General features: G+C 33.6%; 1 protein-coding gene across 1 annotated transcript in view; it reads right to left on the bottom strand.

The window, feature by feature from the left end:
* ASZ1 (ankyrin repeat, SAM and basic leucine zipper domain containing 1) overlaps positions 1–22,090 on the bottom strand; it is a 79,531-nt gene that overhangs the window by 623 nt on the left and 56,818 nt on the right. Inside the window, exons 11-12 of the mRNA XM_074268209.1 lie at positions 7,570–7,675; positions 6,373–6,486 (exon numbers count right to left, since the gene is read on the bottom strand). Coding sequence (XP_074124310.1) covers positions 6,373–6,486; positions 7,570–7,675 — 220 coding nt within the window. The remainder of the gene's footprint in view (positions 1–6,372; positions 6,487–7,569; positions 7,676–22,090) is intronic.

The raw sequence follows: 22,090 nt of genomic DNA, 5'->3' as shown, positions 1-22,090 counted from the left end.
CTTTGCTCTTCTTAATCAAGGAAGACTTTGAATGAAAATAAATGACCTTTAAAATATTGTTAATGATTAAATTTCAATACTATCCCATTATGAAAAATGCATCAATATTATATTAGAAATAAATAATTATATATTTAAATTAATCATTTTTCATTTGAAATTGGTTAGAAAATTGAGGTGTGGTTGGAAAAAGTTACCTATTAGGAATTCTGGCTAATAGACACTATATACTCCTTTTCTTTTACTAAATATCAAAGATATACAGAACAATATACAATTGTAAAATATTCCTATAGAAAATTTGTACTCAGAAATGTATCCAAGAATTATTGAAATCAGATTTTTAAACACTATTTTAATTAACTTTTTTTGCCCAACCTTGATAAACCCCATCAAACAAATTCCATGTTGAAGAATTAACAACAAAACATAAAATTAAAGATCGTTAAAAGATTAAAAAAAAAGTCAGGCATTTTTATTGAGTGATATTTGTTGGAAACATCCTGTGCTGGATTGGTGCTATAAATACTTTCAACTAAGTAGAAATAACTACTTCTACAATCTACAATGTAAATATTTAAGGAAAGAAGTCTGCAAAATTAATTTTAAGTTACATTTGAATAAAGGGTTTCAATGCCAATCTCATTAGTATTATATTCTTAACTCCACTTCCACATGGCTTCATTCAGTAACAGATTCCTTTTTGACACTGATGCTCCATTTACTGAATCCTGGGATGGTATTCCTTTTACTATCCAATCACTTAAAATGACTCTTTCTGACAAGAACCTGTCATTGTGTTGGTTTGAAAGTGAGTGATGTGGTGTTAACGGCTAGCCTTGACCTCTCCCCTACTCTCTTTCTTTGTCCTCTGTACACTAATCTTCTGATAACTCATACCTTCCTGAAAAAAAGTACTCACTAGTCATTATTCGTATCTTTTGCACTATAACAAGAACAGAGGCAAAATCCCTAGCCCTGACACTTCCCGAAATCAAAATCCCATCATGACCACTTCTTTTGAAAAGAGTTCAGATATGCTTCTAGGCAATAACCCAATAGAATGATTCTGTATCTTACTTTAAATGTTTTTGTCCCCAATGGTATCATATAGATCCATGAAATATTTGTTTATTTCATGAACATACATGTATTAAAATTAGACTTTATGAAAAAAAAATAAGATGACCAAATAACAGAACATTTCTGAGGGTGACTAAGAATGTAAAAAAAAAAAAAGAATATTAAAGTCTCTAATTGTATTATAATTGCTGTGTTTTCGAGTTTTAGTTCCTTAAGCAATGGTTTAAACTATTTTTCATCTAGTAATCATATTCTCCTTATGTCAAAGTGCTAAAATTCTCCGAGGGAAAAAAATCAGCTTTCATTTCATTTCACCAAATATATTAGAAATTGTAGAAATTCTACAATTTTGTCCTTTTCATGGCAATTACTTGAATCCAATGTTACCAACAAGTATGGAGTATAAGAATTTAAAAGATTTAGGAATCAGAAGATGGTGGTTCCATAAATGTATGTCTCTGAGATCCTTTCCAGCTTTAATTCTATGATCTATAGTTAGTTCACAATTCAAAAATGATACTACTAATCAAGTGTTTTAATGGTTTACATGAACAAGCTCTGCTAATCATTCTAAATTTTAGACCACAAATTTGAAAAATATTGCCTTAAAATAAATTCAATTCCAAAAACTATTCTTCTTTACTTCTCTTTATCTGAAGTGGATCGACCAGTTCCATCAATCTTGATTATGGTGATATCAAGAGCTCTGACCATGAATGACTAGAGATATTTCCTTTCTTAAGGTGTTTCCTGTCTCCCTCCCTCCTAGGGAAGTAAAGTTTTTATATAGAAATTTGTAGCATATATATACTAGAATTTTGTTAAAATTTTTTGAGAAGGATTGTTTTGTACAAAATTTATTGGCATTTACTGATATAGAAAAGTTATTACTATGCATGCCTCTGGAATCCTGGTCCCAAATCCTTTTGAAGCACTGAAGTAAATCTGAATTCTTAAAATCTCTGGCAGTGAAATGCTAGCTTTATCATGCAGAAAAGCTTTTTATTATGGCCTTGAAAGTAGATTAACAACTAATTTGCAAATCTTAAAATTCTCTATAAATGCTAGCTCAAGAAGAAGTTAGAGTTAAGTGGAAAATACATCAAGATCTTCCAAAAAGGAAAGTTAAAGAATCATTAGAATTGGTTTAATAATGTTTTTAAAGGCAGCAGCAAGAAGCATCATTTCATGGGAAAATACTATTTTGCAGTGCTCAAGGTGAATATTTATGCAACAGACAAACGTCGTTCCTCCAAACCATCATGAAGACAACTAATTTATGGCAAAAACCTTGTAGGGGAGGAGGAGGTAGAGAAACTCTTTGAAGGATATAATAAGAAAATCTAAATTAAATTGGTAGGTATTTTAATGCTTGGTGACTTTAATGCAAAGATGAGCATAGGGAATGTTGGAAAATATGGTTCAGAACGAAGAAATGAGAGGCTAGAGGTTTGTAGGTTATATAGTAACTTCTCACCTCTAATCATGAATACCTCTTCATAAATAAAGTCCACAATGGTCATGAACACCAAATAATATCTTCCCCAATTACCGTAATTATATTCCAATGTACAAGAAATGACTGGTTACAGATATGGGACATCATCTGTTTAAAATTTCTGCATCAATATTCATTACAGAAATTAGTCTACAATTTTCTTTCTCTGTTTTGGCTCTTCCTGGTTTAGATATCAGTACCATGTTTGTGTCACAAAAGGAATTTGGCAGGACTCATTCTTTGCCTATTTTTCCAAATAGTTTATATAGGATTGGAATTAAATTTTCTTTAAATGTTTGGTGGAATTCACTTGGAAATCTATCTGGGCCTGCAGATTTTTTCTTAGGAAGTTCACTGATGGATTGTTCAATTTCTTTTTCTAAAATGAGTTAAATATTTTACTTATTCTTTTAATCTGGACAGTTTATATTTTTGTAAATATTCATCCATTTTAATTAGATTGTCAAATTTGTTGGCATACAACTGGACAAAAAAGCTCCTAACTAATTTCTTCTTCATTGGTAGTGAGTTCACTCTTTTCATTTCTAATACTAATAATTTGGTTTTCTTCTTTTCTTTTTCTAATCAAATTAACTAAAGCTTTATCTATTTTGTTGTTGTTTTTTAAATAAAATCAATTCTTAGTTTTATTTATTAGCTTTTTTCAATTTTAGATAAAATTAAATTATATCGTTCCATTGATTTTCAGAATTTCTAATTTGTTATTTAGTTGGAGGTTTTTAATTTGTTCTTTTTCTAAAAGAATTGCATGCCTAATTCACTGCTCTCTTCTTTTTCTATTTTATTCATGGAAGCATTTAGAGATATAAAATCTCCCCTAAGAACTGCTTTGCCTGCATCCCACAAATTTTGGTATGTTGTCTCATTATTGTCATTCTCTTGGATGAAATTACTGTTTCTATGATTTGTTCTTTGATCATTCTTTAGGATTAGATTGTTTAATTTCCAATTAGTTTTTAGTTTATCTTTCTCTGGCCCTTGCATTATGATCTGAAAATGATCATATCTGTTTATGCAATATCATTCTGTTTCTTGTTATAGGCAAACATCAAAATTAACACAAAATTAGAAAAAGAATAAAAAATAAGTTGATGCGGTATTTAATTCAGACAGCTCCAACCTAACCTATTTTAAAAAATAACAACCAACAATTGTTATTTCCCAAAGAAGTTAAAATGATATAAAGCAATTGTTCCAGCAAGGAGGTCAAAAGAGATTCAAGTGTGTTTTAATTTGACTTGTCAGGAAGAGAAAGATGGAAGTCATTTTATAATACTGGTGCAGAATATACACCTGTATGTAAAATCTTATGAAAGATGGTAGAAGATAATCATCTCATCTCATAAAACAAAAACAGTAAAAGGAAAAACAAGTTTAAAGGAAATTTTGATGAGAGACTCCAAAAGGCAGAATCATTTTTAAGTGCATTTAAGGATAAATTATAAGATAAAAAAAACTGATAAAAATAACAGACTCTATACTAGCAATATAATGGCTCCATTATATTTGACTCTAACATAGCATTTAAGTATGAGGAAGGAGATATGGCATTATGGAAAAGAAAAAGATAAGATGGGTAGCTGGAGTAAAATATTTATAAGAAGAGATCTGCACTAGAAGTGATCCAAATAAGATCATAAGGTCAATTCTCAAGATGTTTGGCTTAATTTCTCATCTTTGTAATACCTATGAGGGTTCTGAGGATCAATCAATGATGAAATAAAAACAGTACAGGCAGAATTTTGTAAACAATATTCCAGAGCAGAACATAACTCTACAATTACATGTGTGACAGAAAGGTGAAATAAATACATGATTCTATTGTGCTTATAATTGGATAATGATAAACGTATTTAATTTGGTAGAACAAAATGCCATTTTGCAAAAAAAAAAGTCTCATACATGTTATCTACTATTACTACTTTTAAGATAAAGTGGCATGGATAATGATAAACGTATTTAATTTGGTAGAACAAAATGCCATTTTGCAAAAAAAAAAGTCTCATACATGTTATCTACTATTACTACTTTTAAGATAAAGTGGCATTTTGTTCACTGAATCAAATACTTTTTATGGTTAACAAAGAATAAGCATAATAGAATCATGTATTCATTTCTTTTTATGTCAATTGCTTGACAGGAGAGTAGCTCTGATGTTAAATATAAAATTCTTTGAAAGAAGAAACAATGGGGACAAATTTGACTGACCTTTGGTTTTATTAAGCATGGTATTAAATAACTTAAAAAATGAATGAATGGATTCTCCCAAAGATGTCTGCCCACTTCCATGGATGATATACAATTCAGAGTCCAAGTAGAGAGGGGTTCTCTATAGATAGTGAATTCCATCAAATGCTCAGAGGACATTTGTTTTCAGAGGACATTGTATAAAATAGATCAAGCCTGAGAAAACTGCAAGCTTCTAAAGGAAAATCTGACATAATCATTTAAAAAGAAAACAAATATTGTCTAAACTATAATAGGCAAATAGACACAAAACTCAGAATCTATGATTAGGTATAGTTTACACCCACATTGTGGTTGTGAACTAGGCCCAGAGCTCAGGAAAGGGAGTAAGAGATACATTGTCTTTGGAAAACCAGACAGTGCTTTTAACAACCTCAAGTTACTCCCTGAAAGACCCATAACACCTGAAGAATTTATGGTGGCAGTCGCCCAAAAGGACAACTAGAGGTATATGGCAGGGATGAGAAGGATACAACAAATTACTGTTCAGGAATTAGGGATAAGTGAGTGGAATAGATTATGGAAAGCTTCTATATGTCACTGCTATTTCATGGAATATCAAAAGGTTTTTTTTTTTTTTTTAAGCTTCCTTAATTAGTGGGTGGAATGTAGAGAATTTACAATATGACAAGAACGAGAGTCACAAAAAAAATGAGACGATGTGAATAAATTTAAATCCTCATCATAAGAGGAAGTAACCACACGAATGAGACAACATATTCAGAGAGGTATGACTAGCATCACTACCTTGCTCCCCATGTTGCCCTTTGGAGTTTCTTGACCAGATACCAGAAAGAAACCTTTTCATCCTGAATGTTTACTTCAGTACTGAAAGTTATACACTGGAAGTAGCCATCAGTCTTTCCCTCTCAGATGCCTCCTCTCAGTTACTTCATTTAAGAAAGGTCCGTAGGCCTCATTCCTTTACAGAATACAGTCCAATCTTTCTCTACTATGCCTCTGTACTAGGTCGGTGTTTCTAATAAACTTTATGGTTTCCTTTTATGAGTTGGTTAACCCCATCAGAATGGAAGCTTCTTGAAGCAGACTGTGTTTCTGTTTGAATTTGTAGCCCCAGGCCTTAGAATAGTAACTGACATACAGTAATATTTAATAATTGCTTGCTAACTGATTTGGGTAGACTGCAAAAAACGAAGTGATAAAGTAAACTGGTTTGGAGTTGTGGGTTAGTAAATATTTTAGGGCACCTAACTTTTTGGGAAATTACATTAAAGATTGCCTTAGATTATTGTCTAAACTACATAAAATACAGGTATATTTTACTTTACACACAAATGTGCTCCTAAAATGTTTATATAATAATCACTAAAATCATATAATTACTAAAATTCATAGTTTATTCTAGTAATTAAAAAATCCTTTAATATCATTTGCTCAATTTGCACTCTTCCAAGCAATTAAATTTTCATATAGCTATTTTTCTTAAAGCAAAAAACAACCAAAAACACACATGCTTGTATTCAGAATACTTTAAATGGTCATTTTATAAGGCAAATACATACCTTCTGAATTAAGTCTTTTAGTTTACAGACTTCTTCACCCAGATCTTCAACATTACAAACCAAATTTTCACAAACTGATGTAAACCTTTGGGAGGATCCCCATTCTAGTACTATCTGTTAAGATGGCCAAAATATTACATTTTAGATAATGGAAAACAATTGCTGTCAAGACACATGTTTCTTAAAATAAACAATACGTATTATGATTGAGAATAGGAATTAGACCTGTGATCAATATTAGTCAGTATCTTCTTTGCAACTTAGTCTCAGAGAGTTGTCTTAAGAAGTGAGTTATACTTTTCAAAACCAGTGCTACTCGAATTCGATTAAAATAAAATTGGGAAATGTTTTACAAAATATAAATGCAATAAAACACAAATAATGTTGATTCAGGGTTTTCTAAGTCAATATGTAGGAATCCAATGTATTTGAATGTCTAAAAAGAAGTTCAGTGACTAGTCCAGGGTCACAGGAACAGTTATTTTGTTCATAAAGAACAGCAACAACGAAAATCATCAATAGAACAATAAAATAATTTTAAATAAAGAAACTAGCCTTTAGAATTTACCAAGTTCATGTCACTTATGGAAATCACTTATATAAGGAACATCTATATGTATGTAGATGCACATTTTTATCAAATGATGCTATGAAAACAAAAAATTCCTATAAGCTTCTCATTCTAGAATCATATATAATACCCGAAAATTCTAAAGAAGCCCTGATATTTTAAATTGCAAATAAAAACCGATGAAACTAATTAGCAGACAAACCTTGAAGTTTCCATTGTTACAGGTCACTGAATGGTTTCCTATTCTAAAATTCTTATTGCTTCTAAATTATAGGGTTTTTTCCTCCAAAATTTCTAATGAAACAATTTGCATCTAATTGTAATCATTATACTTTGTTTCAACTTGAACTTGGTTTTAAACAATTAAATTCTCAGTCAGAAAAAAGTATGTTTACTCACCCTTTAAAATTCAGTCTAGGTAATTATCTTTTTTTAAAAGTTGGAACATATGGATATTTTGGGTTGATTAGGAACAGAATAGAACATTTTAGCACATTGTTTTGCATTTATCTCATATAATTATGGGGATTTATAAAATTTCACCAAATCAGTTTTTTTAAAATTTGTAATCATTATTTTAAATACTGTTGACAATTTATTATCATATAATGACTTTTACTGATTACCTTATGAGAATTTACTGGTAACTGGTTAATTATGTTCTGTACTGCTGTAGTTAAATGACCACATTGTTTGTTTAATTTTAGCAGAAAATTGAGGAACTCATCACCACTAAATAGGGGAAAAAACAGAGAACAAAATAAGAATTACTTAAAAAACTTTTTTTTTGTCAATTTGACAATTTAATTCACTACATTATAAATGCCATCATGTACAAATTACTCCCTTGGGCCCTATGGGAATAACAAATTATAAGACAAGATCACTTCCTCCATGGTGCCTATAATATAATAGGGGACTACTGACTTACACACATGTAATCACAACACAAATTAATAAATATACTATTAAAGGTACCTTATGCCAAGAGGGTTTAATGAAAAAAAGAAGACATTTCATTGGGGCTTTCAAGGATAGGCTGAATTTGAATAGTTGGAGGTGGAAAGAGAGATTACATCTAGGCATAGGGACAACAAGCAAAACTATAAAGTGGGAAAGGGAAATTCATGAATAGTTTTATTGGTGCCTAGAATATATAGCTGATATGAGATAAATCTACCACATATAGGGGCTTGAATGTCAGCAAGATTTTTGCATTTTATATGGAAGACAAGAAGAATCATTCAACAACTTTGGGCAAAGGAATGACATAACACTTAGGGAACGAAGAGTAATCTAGTAGTGAAATGAGCAGGTTGTAATGAGAGCCTGTATTAACATGAGAGAGAAGACAGAAAATAGATAAGAATAATAATGATGAAATAGAACTGAGAATAGAATTGAGTCACTTATATAGTCTTAAAGAGAAAAAAGGAAGACTGAAGAGATAAGACCAAGAATTTAGACATAGAAGCTGGGTAAAGGTAATGATGATTACAGAAATATGTAAATCAGAAAGGGGAAAAAGATTTTAGGAGAAAGATAAAAAAAGGAGTTAATGAAAGGCTGGATATGAAATTATAGAGAGTCTCTTAGATGGAGCTGTCATGCAGATAGTTGGAAAAAAGTGACCTGCATTTTGGAAGATCAGGGCCAGATATAGAGTTATAGTATTATTATGTGCAGAGTTTAAAGCCATGAAGCCTTGAAAGTGCTTAAGTTAAGGGAAAAAGTAAAAAGATTAGGGAAAATAACCTTGGAGATTCTCATTTTTTAAGAAGGAAAAAACCAACATAGCAATCAGTAAAGGAAAATTAAGAGCTTAATATCTGGAATGTTAAGAAAAGAGATTATGTAAAAAGAAAAGGTGTGGTCAGTAACAACAAATATTATAGAGAAAGCAATGAAGATGAGAGTTGAGGATGAGCCCTTGCACTTGGCTATAAGCATGGTGAACTCTGAAAGTAGGTTGAATAGAAAAGTGAGAATGAAAGAGAGGTTATAGGGGCTAAAGTAATAAAACCGTCAGTTGTAAACTGCTTCTTATGAATTTGGCCATGCATGAGTAGTGAAAGCTAGGTAGGAACCTAGATAGGGCAGAAAGATCAAGCAGAGATTTTAGAGGACTGGGAATATCTGATAGTACTATATATTATATCAGAATAAGTCACTGCTGAAAAAACGATTGAACATGAATGAGAGAGTGAAAAGGTGATTGACTGATTGCTAGGGTAAGGTTATATATGAAGTGGGGGTGGGAAAAAGAGAACAAAAAGAGAATATCCTTAATAAGGAGAACTACCTTCTCCCCTCAGATCAGAGTAAAGAAAAATTAGGTAATGAAATTTTAAGGAACAAAATAAGAAACCTGAGAAAACTCCTGTTGGAAGATTCAATCTTCTCAGTTTAGTAGTAAATTGGGTCATTTGTTTGCTTTGGGGAGTGAAAGTCCAGAGAGACTGGGACACTTGAGAAAAGGGAGAAATATGGAATAGTTTGTATGAAGGATGAGCTGGAGAATCTATAGTAGAGAAGGATTGTATATGTAGATTAAAGAGGCTCTGAATAGCAAATAAGGTGTAGCTAAAGTCCTATGCAGCATAAATTTAAGAGTAGGTTAAAGTGATTTCAAAACATTTTGGGGACATGAGATAATACAAGTGTTTTGTTAACTTTAAATAGCTATATAAATGTCTTATGATCAGGAATATATTCATTATTGTTCACTCTTTAATAAGGTTCACCTAGAATGGCTCTGAATTGTTTTTATTTTACATTTATTCTTTTGTATTTATTCCAAAGGAAGATGATGATAAAATAACTGTTTTTTTTTTTAAACAGTTGAACAAACATAGGCTCACTGATCACATTCTTGGTACATTGCTAGAAGCAGAAAGATAGAGCAGTGTATGTATCTATTTTGTTCCATGACTGGAGCCCTGTGTCTCAAGATCTCTATATTTTGAAGGTTTTTTATTCTTTGCAGGGTGGAGCATCTGTTGTAATGACATCTACGTTAATTTTTTTTATTATAGCTTTTTATTTACAAAATATATGCATGGGTAATTTTTCAGCATTGACAACTGCAAAACCTTTTGTTCCAACTTTTCCCCTCCTTCCACCCACCCCTTCCCCCAGATGGCAGGTTGACCGATACATGTTAAATATGTTAAAGTATAAGTTAAATACAATATATGTATACTTGTCCAAACAGTTATTTTGCTGTACAAAAAGAATTGGACTTTGAAATACAATTAGCCTGTAAAGGAAATCAGAAATGCAGGCAGACAAAAATAGGGGTATTGGAAATTTTATGTAGTGGTTCATAGTCATCTCCCAGATTTCTTTCCCTGGGTGTAGCTGGTTCAGTTTATTACTGCTCTGTTGGAATTGATTTGATTCATCTCATTGCTGGAAAGGGCCACGTCCATCAGAATTGATCATCATACAGTATTGTTGTTGAATGGTCCTGCTCATTTCATTCAGCATCAATTCATGTAAGTCCCTCCAGGCCTTTCTGAAATCATCCTGCTGGTCATTTCTTACAGAAAAATAATATTCATATACCACAATTTATTCAGCCATTCTCCAATTGATGGGCATCCATTCAGTTTCCAGTTTCTGGCCACTACAAAGAGGGCTGCCACAAACATTCTTGCACATACAGGCCCCTTTCCCTTCTTTAAGATCTCATTGGGATATAAGCCCCAGTAGTAACACTGCTGGATCAAAGGGTATGCACAGTTTGATAACTTTTTGAGCATAGTTCCATATTGCTCTCCAGAATGGCTGGATGTATTCACAGTTCCACCAACAATGCATCAGTGTCCCAGTTTTCCCACATGCCCTCCAGCATTCTGCATTATCTTTCCCTCTCATTCTAGCCAATCTGACAGATGTTCTATGTAAAATTTTTGAAGTTTCTATGAACAAATGAAAAAGCAATATGCCAAACATGGTCCTAGGGATATGAATAGAAGATCAAGGTAGTTCCTGCTCTTGGAGCTCACAGATTACCTGGGGGAGATGATACTAATTGGTGGTATGACTGAGGTCAAACTACAAGGCCCAGAGATTTAGAAAGTATCGCAGTACCACATGAGATCCAGTGCTCCTTAGGGCACAACAGCAGGGCAAATGACAAGATCCACCACCTCTGCATTTCACAGGCAGAATTATACTTGATAAGTTAAACAAGCAAATCGTGAAGACCAAGGTGTTTGTTTAACAGTTGTTGACACAATGCTGGCTGAATAAATGTAGAATTCAGCCACAGAGGGTGATCCATTTTTGAATTGTCATTTCAGAAATTCCATTCAGAGATAAACCACTTTCTTACATTTAACAAACCTAATGGCATGTACCCATTATTGTTCTTTGTTACTGCTCAACAGACTGCCTGCCTGCTTTTTCTGAATGTTTCTTCAGCATTACAATGTCTGCTCATGCATTCTTGCTCTTAAGAATAACACATCAATCGTCTTCCTATATTCAGCCATAGCCTTCAATATTTTATATATTTTATGTCTCTTTTCTGGAAGAGACAAAGTTTTATGTAGTTTTATCAGCTTCATTCATTTGTTAAATTTTTAATTGCCAAGATTCAAACTCAGAGCCTTCAGTTTCTTTCCTTGGTGTATGTTAAGAATTTTAAACTTATTAAGTTCAATTAAGTCTGTTATCATTACAGACAGATTTCATGAGATGATAGACCTGTCTGCTTTCTCCAGTATAGCTATTTAATTTTCTGCCATGAAGGTACATAAGATGCTTTTTTTTTTTTAATTATTTTTTTTGATTTGGAAGTCACTGAGTTCTATTTAGGAGAGGGGATAATGGATTTAAGGCTAGGGAGAACCACAATAGGTTTAAACTATCTAAATCTCTACAAAAAGGTCAAGTCTTTAATGAATTGCTCTCAACATTACTGTAGAGATAACTGAATTTTAAAGAGAACAGCTTTTCATGTGGACATAAATTACATTCTCATCATACTTAAGTCTATTTTCCATATTTGCAGTATATTAATAAATCAACAGAGAACAGAACCGATAAGACTTTGCAATAATCAAAAAAGCAGCATAATATGTATTACAAAAATAAAATATACACACATGTATATGTGTGTATGTGTGAATGAATTTGTGGAGTGTTAGGATCACAAGGTGAGAACTCAGGTTGTCTGGACAGTGACAAGGTGAGAACTCAGGCTGACTTGACAGTTCTCTGGCTCAGACCTTTGGTTTGGGCCTTTAAAGGGAGTTTACACCTTAGGAATTCTAAGAGGAGCAAGTTCATTGGTGGAAGTATTTCCTCAGCCCCATTGAGTTCTCACATGCCTATTCTCTGGGAGGATAAAAGAAGAGCAGCATTGGGTCTGAGAGAATCGACTCTGGGATAGAGTTTTGATGCTAGGCAGGCTAAAAGGAGACCAGTCTGATTTTGGGAGGGACAAGAGCTGGAGGAGATTCAGAGCTCCCAAGAAACCTGCACAGAGGAAAAGATTTTACAGATCTCCTCCCAGAGAAGGATTATAATTGAGCAGACGACCAGACCCTCACAATTCAAGAACATTTACATATTGGTGTCCACAATGTGGGGCAAGGACTTTTGCTTATCCTGACAAGGACTTATTCTGAGCCCTTCAGAGGAGCTAGACCGGATCATCGCAATTTGGCGCCCAAACAGGGACTTGAACCCTGGACCCTCAGATACCCTGGACCCATGTAGCTAATATCCCAGTCACTAACACAGGTAGACAACGTGTGATTTATCAACCAGGAGAAGTAGTAGCATCAGGCTTATTGTTATGTACCCCTAATAAGCAACCTGGTGATAGTCGCCTAGATTCTGACTCCAATGAACAAAATCCAGGAATATATTGGACAGCAGCTGTGACAGCTGACCGACCTATGCTTACTATTTATATAAATGGAATACCATTTGAAGGATTGGTAGACACGGGTGCAGATCGTACAGTTGTTAAAGGTGCCAATTGGCCCAGTCACTGGCCAAAGATTAAGGCAGACACCTACATGTCTGGGGTAGGAGGATCAATAGCAGCAGAAGTTAGTGCTAAGCCTTTGAGATGGATATTTGAAGGTGAAACAAGAGTTTTTACTCCTTTTGTGGTTGAAAAAATCCCCATCAATCTGTGGGGAAGAGACATTTTATAGCAGATAGGATTACAAATAAGCACTTCGGCTTTTTAGGCAGGGCTGCTGTTGAAGGCCTACCTGTACTTTCACCAGTTCCTATTCAGTGGAAGACTGATTCACCAGTGTGGGTAGAACAGTGGCTCTTAAGAAGTGATAAAATTCAGGCCTTATTAGACATAGTGAATGAACAACTTGACCAAGGACATTTGCGGCCTTCTCTAAGTCCTTGGAATTCCCCAGTATTTGTAGTGAAAAAAAAATCTGGAAAATGGAAGATGTTAACTGATCTAAGAAGAGTAAATGAACAGATGGAAACTATGGGAACTCTTCAGCCTGGACTTCCATCTCCTACTCAGTTGCCAAGAGAATGGCCTCTATGGGTTATAGACATTAAGGATTGTTTCTATTCTATCCCTCTAGATAAGGAGGATATGAAAAGATTTGCTTTTTCAGTGCTTTGGGTTAATTTGGCTGAGCCTTATAAAAGATATGAATGGACAGTTTTGCCACAGGGAATGAAAAACAGCCCTACTATGTGCCAAATGTATGTTGCTGCTGCTCTTGCTCCAGTAAGAAAAGCATTTCCAAAAGTAATATTGTTACATTATATGGATGATATTTTGGGATGTGCACCTGAAGAACAAATGTTAGAAGCATGTCTACAAAAGACCATGGAAACACTAAAATACTATAAATTGCATATATCTACAGAAAAAATTCAAAGACATGCTCCTTTTCAATATTTAGGATATGAAGTATATCCTAAGACACTCACAGTACAAAAGCTTTCTTTAAGAACAGAGAAGTTGAACACCTTAAATGATTTCCAAAAATTAATAGGAGATATCCAATGGATGCGCCCAGTGTTAGGCCTAACTACCAATCAACTGTAACCTCTATATGACATTTTAAGGGGAGACAGCGCTTTAAATTCACCACGCCAGCTTACAAAAGAAGCACAAGAGGATATGAGAGAAGTTGAACTGGCTTTATCCAATGTGGTTGAAAGAGTCACTCAAAAACCCTTGGAAATATCAGTTTTTGCTACAAAAGAGGCACCCACAGCAGTCCTTCATCAAGGAGACAGTGTGATTGAGTGGGTAAACCACCCAGCACAACCAGAACAAAGCCTTATTCCTTATCCAGTGCTTGTGGCTAGAATTTTATTAAAGGCTATTAAGAAAGTAATGCAATTATCTGGAATAAGTCCTGAAAAAATATACACATTCTATACTAATGCACAAATTAATGTATGCTGTGAGACCATCCCAGAATGGCAAATTTTATTGGCCACAGCTCCAAATTTTGCACATGGGTCTCCATTAAAGATAACCCGGCTACTACATAATTGGCGATGGATTTTTGAAGAAAAGGTTTCTAAGGTTCCTCTTAAAGGACCAACAATTTTACAGACGCCTCCAAAGAAAATATTTGTGCTGTATACTCTCATGATTTAACCATAAAGAGAGTAGTCAGGACTCCTTTTCAGTCCACTCAACAGAATGAATTATTTGCTATCACGCTAGCTCTTACTTATTACCCAGGAGACGTAAATATAAGTACTGATTCAGCCTATTCAGTAGGTGTAGTACAAAGAATTGCCACAGTCCAAATAAAATTTGTAGCTTCCAATATATATCAGCTCTTTGAGGAACTTCAAGAGCAAGTGAGAAAGCATCCAGGCAAGATTTACATCTTGCATGTCCACTCACATAGTGGACTTCCAGGTCCTATTTTTGATGGAAATTCAAAGGCAGATAGCCTTCTATACATGTTAGTCAGTACTCTTTTATTTCAGGAAGCACAAGAATCTCATTCTAAATATCATCAGGCTGCTCGAGCTTTACGTTTACAATTTGGAATAACAAGAAAGGAAGCTAGGAGCATAGTAAAAAAAAGCTGTACAGCTTGCCTTCCTTTCCACGCTCCTACATTCTCTCCAGGGAAGAATCCTCGTGGTTTGAGACCCAATGAAATCTGGCAAATGGATGTGACCCACTATAAATCTTTCAGTTGTCTGTCTTTCATACACGTGGTAGCAGATACCTTTTCAGGATTCACTTTTGCAGTGCCAACAGTAAAAGAGACAGCCTGCGTGGTCACTGAATTCCTTATCCAAGCATTTGCAATTATGGGTATGCCACAAGAAATAAAAACAGATAATGGACCTGCATATAGTTCTAAACATTTTGTGCACTTCTGTGCGCAGTATAAGATTTTACACACTACTAGAATACCTTTTAATCCGCAAGGTCAGGCAATAGTGGAGAGAAGAAACAAGAGACATTAAGACACTCCTCCAAAAACAAAAGAAAGGGGGAGCCACAGGTAGCCCTAGAGAACTTCTAAATTTAGTTCTCTATACCATTAATTTTCTAATTTTTGACAAAGATGCACTGGCTCCGGCAGACAGGTTTTATAACCTACCAGAAGGGCAATGTCCAGTGCGAGCAGCTCCACTGTCCTTAGATAATTGCCAGGTGATGGGAAGAGACCCAGAAAGTGGTGAATGGAAGGGACCAGATAGATTAACTGCCTGGGGGAGAGGGTTTGCTTGTATTTCTTCAGATGGAGAAGGAATCAGATGGGTGCCAACAAGTCGTATTTGCCTTGTTCATCGGAGAGAGACAGAAAAAAAAGAGAGACCTCAAAACAAAGGAGAAAATCTAAGAAACATCTGACATTGAAAGAGCATGGCTAATAAGAAGACTGTTAAAGAACTTTAAAACCAGCAGGAATCATTGGATTTCCTAACACAAGATGAGACTAATGGACAATGGACTTGTGGACATTTATAAATTCTCAATTTATGATTATTTGATCATGTTATTTGTTACATACTTCTAGTATGTACTATGTTACACTATGTTACTATGTGTTTATGTAATTTATGTAATTATGTGTAATACCTCCCATAGTGATGGATTTATGTTTCAAGGTCATGACTACCTTATGTTCTAAATCAAAAGAAAGGAGGCGATATTAGGATTACCAGGTGAGAACTCAGGTTGTCTGGACAGTGACAAGGTGAGAACTCAGGTTGACTTGACAGTTCTCTGGCTCAGACGTTTGGTTCGGGCCTTTAAAGGAAGTTTACACCTTAGGAATTCTAAGAGGAGCAAGTTCACTGGTGGAAGTATTTCCCCAGCCCCATTGAGTTCTCACATGCCTATTCTCTGGGAGGATAAAAGAAGGGCAGCATTGGGTATGAGAGAATCGACTCTGGATAGAGTTTTGACGCCAGGCAGGCTGAAAGGAGACCCAGTCTGATTTGAGGAAGGACAAGAGTTGGAGGAGATTCAGAGCTCCCAAGAAACCTGCACAGAGGAAAAGATTTTACAGATCTCCTCCCAGAGAAGGATTATAATTGAGCAGATGACCAGTCCCTCACAATTCAGGAACATAACAGTGGAGAAGTTAAGATTTTTAGAAACTGACTGAATACGTTTTCTCTTTTTCATTTGATTCAACTTACATTTCTGTTTTATCAGGTTTTTTATTGTGTTAGTACATATTAAGCATACTACTGTTAGCTAGTACGCCATTATTGGCCCATACTTGAAGCCTTAAAGCCTACTTTGGTAAATCTCAAAGAATTTATGTTCATCTGGTTTAGATTCTGATAACCTAGAGTGATTTCTATATGAAGATGAAGTTTCTGAGGAAGAATTTAAATATAAAAACATACATACACACACACAACATATTATATATATATATACACACACACACATATATATAAACACACAATGTATATGTATGCATATATGTATATGAATACACAGCCCATACATGCATATTTTAAAGCACTGAATTTTTAGCTGCTAACACTCTGTAGTAGTATACTAAATCACTGTACTTTCTTCTACTTATTAGAGTTCTAACAGTCTAGAGAAGTTTGTCACCTTCTTTTCATAGTTATCCTTCTTTGATATTACATTGAATAAGCAGGGATCCTTTCTATGATTCTTTCAAATCAATCAATCATTAACATTTATTACTTACAGGTACTGTGTTAGGTGAATTCTTGCCTTTAAGGAGCTTGCATTCTACTGGGGGAATCCAACACATATACAAACACATATAGAAGTACAAGACAATCTTGGGAATAAGGGAGTAGGAGATGAAGGTGGCAGAGCAAGAATCAAAAAAGTTTCAGGTAGAACATAGTGGATGAGATGAATTTTGAAAGAAACAAGGTACTCTAAGATGTAGGGAAGAAAATCATTCTAGGTACAGGAAATAGGTAACATAAAGATATGGAACTATACATATTTTATAGATCTCTACTTGATAAATCTCTCATATCTTTTTGAGGAAGAAAGTGAGTAACCTTCCAGAGTAGAATTTTTTTTTAATTTCAGTAATACAGATAGTATAATATTGAGTATTTTTTGTGATATCTATGAATTTAGTGTGAAGTTAATATTATATTAGAATATCCAGAAGATTGAATAGAATATTACATTTCTATATAAAACAACCTTACAAAGTCAATAACACTTAAAAAATAAGAAAATGATTATTCTCAATGTAAACATTTTAAGACCAAATAAAAGAAGATGAGCTTGACTGAATATATTTTAAAATTTACATACATATCCTCCACAAAATTTATTTTGGAGGGAAGTGGAGTTCTCAAAGGTCAATAGAGCTCAAGCTCTGCCAGGCTTTGAGTACAAGCATTGGCAAGAAATTAATTTTGTGATCTAAAGATCCACCAAGCCAACTATGAAAAAGCAAGAAAAATACCAGGAAATTGTCAAGTAGATAAGTTTTGGTGGAGGACAAGGGGTAAAGTGGGAGCATTGTAACTTGTACATACAATACAATACAAAATAGCTCTAAGCCCTATTAGTTCACTTCTGAAATGATTATGGAAGAAAACAGTAACAAAATAATTACATGGCTAAGATGATGTACCTATAGAGTAATTTAATTATTGAACTTTCATTTTATATGTATATATGTATATATATATATATATATATATATATATAATCTTTGTCCAATGACTACGGAAGGATAAAATACTGAAATCAGTCAAGCATGTTCATATTGACATTTTCCACTTATATCCACAAAAAAGATGTAAAGAATATGGAACTAAATGGAAAAAACTCTAAAGATATTTCTAAAAGAGATGAATAAAGGAAATGTTAGAATTGCTTTTGCTCTACTGCTAAAGGCAAAGAAGTTTCTTCAATAAAGAAATATCAGTATCAAAGGCTTAAGACTACTCCAATGCATTATGAAAATGTTAATCTATCTACAAATCACAATTCATGAAATTTACTATGTCTTATTTTAAGAAACAAGCAGCTACTGATAATGCAATCATTTCAGGATCAGCTGGGAACAGATACTTGACGAAATTAAAATCACAAATTTATAGATTTAGAATTAGAAAGACCTTAGAAATCATCTGATCAAAGGAAAGGGGAAGGCTAATGGAAGAATAGAAGTATAAAGGGAAATATATAAAAAAGAGAGAGGGTTTGTAAAAGGGGAGAGTTGTTTGAGGGAGAGAGTGGTCAGAAGCAAAATACTAGGGAAGAGGGAAAGGAAAGAGAAAAGCATAACTTGGGGAAAATGAGATATTAGGAAATACAGAATTAGTAATTTTAACTGTGAAATTCCATTTAAAGTAACTGTAGATAATATAAAATATTTAGGAGGCTACCTGCCAAGGGAAAGTCAGGAACTATACATTTCTTTCCAAACAAATAGAAGTCAGATCTATTCAATTGGAAAAAAAATATCAAGTACTCATGGATAGGCTGAGCAAATATAATAAAAATGACAATACTACCTAAATTAATCTACCTATTCAGTGGCATACCAATTAAATTTCCAAGAAATTATTTTACAGATCTCAAAAAAACAACAAAGTTCATCTGAAAGTATAAAAGGTCAAGAATTTTAAGGGAATTCATGAAAAAAAATTCAAATGAAAATGGCCTAGCTGTGCTAAACCTAAAACTATATTATAAAGCAGCAGCTTTATAATATCTGGTATTGGCTAAGAAGTAGAGTAATTGATCAGTAGAACAGGTTAAGATTCACAGGACAAAATAGTCAACATCTATAGTATATTGTTATATATCTATAATAGTATATTGTTTGACAAACCCAAAGACCCCAGCTTTTGGGATAAGAACTCACTATTTGAAAAAAACTTCTGGTAAAATTGGAAATTAGTATGGAAGAAACTAGGCATTGACTCACACCTAACACTGTATACCAAGATAAGGTCAAAATGGATTCATTTAAACATAAAGAGTAATATTATAAGCAAATTAGAAGAAAAAAGGATAGTTTACCTCTCAGATCTATAGAAAAAGAAAGAATTTTTGGCCAAAAAAGAACTAGAGTACATTATTGAATCCAAAATAGATAATTTTGATTATATTAAGTTAAAAAGTTTTTGTACAAAGTTATCAAACTGTGCATACCCTTTGACCCAGCATTGCTGTTATTGGGATTATATCCCAAAGAAATACTAAAGAGCGGAAAGGGACCTGTATGTGCCAAAATGTTTGTGGTAGCTCTTTTTGTTGTAGCTAGAAACTGGAAGTTGAATGGATGTCCATCAATTGGAAAATGGTTGGGTAAATTATGGTATATGAAGGTTATGGAATATTATTGCTCTGTAAGAAATGACCAGGAGGAGGAATACAGAGAGGCTTGGAGAGACTTACATCAACTGATGCTGTGTGAAATGAATAGAACCAGAAGATCGCTACACACTTCAATGTTGTATGAAGATGTATTCTGATGGAAGTGGAAATCTTCAACATAAAGAAGATCCAACTCACTTCCAGTTGATCAATGATGGACAGAAATAATTACACCCAGAGAAGGAACACTGGGAAGTGAATGTAAATTGTAAGCACTACTGTCTATCTACCCAGGTTACTTACACCTTCAGAATCTAATACTTAATGTGCAACAAGAAAATGGTATTTACACACATATATTGTATCTAGGTTATATTGTAACACATGTAAAATATATGGGATTACCTGTCATCGGAAGGAGGGAGTGGAGGGAGGGAGGGGATAATTTGGAAAAATGAATACAAGGGATAATATTATAAAAAAATAAATAAATTTAAAAAAAAACTTTTTGTACAAATAAAACCAATGTAGATAACGTTAGAAGGGAAGGAATAAACTGGGAAAATTTTTTTTTTACATTCAAGGGTTCTGATAAATGCCTCATTTCTATAATATATAGAGAATTGACTCAAATTTATAGGAATTCAAGCCATTCTCCAAATGACAAATGTTCAAAAGATACAAACAATTTGCAGATGAAGAAATTAACACTATTTCTAGTCATATGAAAAAATGCTCTAAATCACTATTAAACACATAAATGCAAATAACAAAAAACTGAGGTACTCCGACATACCTCTCAGATTAGCTAAAATGACAGAAAAGATAATGATGACAGTTAGAGGCAATGTGGGAAAACTGGGACACTAATACTTTAATCGGTGTTGTGAACTGATTCAACCATTCCGTAGTAATTTGGAACTATGCCCAAAGGGCTATCAAAATGTGCATACTCTAGGAATAAATGGACTATTCCTTAGAATAATCAGGAGCATATATTTACAACCGTCAGTAAGCATAATATGCAACAGAAATAAACTGGAACCTTTCCCAGTAAGATCAGGAGTGAAACAAGGTTGCCCACTATCACCATTACTATTCAATATAGTACTAGAAACTCTAGCCTCGGCAATAAGTGCGGAGAAAGAGATTCAAGGAATTAGAGTAGGAAATGAGGAAATCAAACTATCACTCTTTGCAGATGACATGATGGTATACTTAGAGAACCCCAAAGACTCTGCTAAAAACTATCAGAAATAATTCAGAATTTTAGCAAAGTTGCAGGATACAAAATAAATCCACATAAATCCTCAGCATTTTTATATACCACCAACAAAATACAACAGCAAGTAATACAAAGAGAAATTCCATTTCAAACAAATGTTGAGAGTATAAAATATTTGGGAATCCATCTACCAAAGAATAGTCAGGAATTATATGAGAAAAATTACGAAACACTTGCCACAAAAATAAAATCAGATTTAAATAATTGGAAAGACATTCAGTGCTCTTGGATAGGCCGAGCGAATATAATAAAGATGACAATACTCCCCAAATGAATCTATTTATTTAGTGCTATACCAATCAGACTCCCAAGAAATTATTTTAATGACCTAGAAAAAATTCATATGGAAGAATAAAAGGTCAAGAATTGCAAGGGAACTAATGAAAAAAAAGTCAGAGGAAGGTGGTCTAGGTGTACCTGATCTAAAGCTATATTATATAGTAGCAGTCACCAAAACCATTTGGTATTGGCTAAGAAATAGACCAGTCGATCAGTGGAACAGATTAGATACAAAGGACAAAAAAGGGTACATCTATAGCAATCTAGTCTTTGACAAACCCAAAGATATAGGGATAAAAATTCATTATTTGAAAAAAACTGTTGAGAAAGCTGGAAATCAGTATGGCAGAAATTAGATATGGATCCACACTTAACACCATATACCAAGATAAGATCAAAATGGGTCCATGATTTAGGCATAAAGAATGAGATCATAAATAGATTAGAGGAACAGAGAATAGTCTACCTCTCAGACCTGTGGAGGAGGAAGGAATTTCTGACCAGAGGAGAACTAGAGATCATTATTGATCACAAAATAGAAGATTTTGATTACATCAAACTAAAAAGTTTCTGTACATACAATACTGATGCAAACAAGATTAGAAGGGAAGTAACAAATTGGGAAAATATTTTTACAGTTAAAGGTTCCAATAAAGGTCTCATTTCCAAAATATATAGAGAACTGACCCTAATTTATAAGAAATCAAACCATTCTCCAATTGGTAAATGGTCAAAGGATATGAACAGACAATTCTCAGATGATGATATTGAAATTATATCCACTCATATGAAAGAGTGTTCCAAA

Source organism: Sminthopsis crassicaudata, chromosome 5 (genome assembly GCF_048593235.1).
Source record: "Sminthopsis crassicaudata isolate SCR6 chromosome 5, ASM4859323v1, whole genome shotgun sequence".
Lineage (NCBI taxonomy): Eukaryota > Metazoa > Chordata > Mammalia > Dasyuromorphia > Dasyuridae > Sminthopsis > Sminthopsis crassicaudata.
The sequence above is the reverse complement of the archived record's forward strand: the minus strand, read 5'-3'. Positions and strand labels throughout refer to the sequence as shown.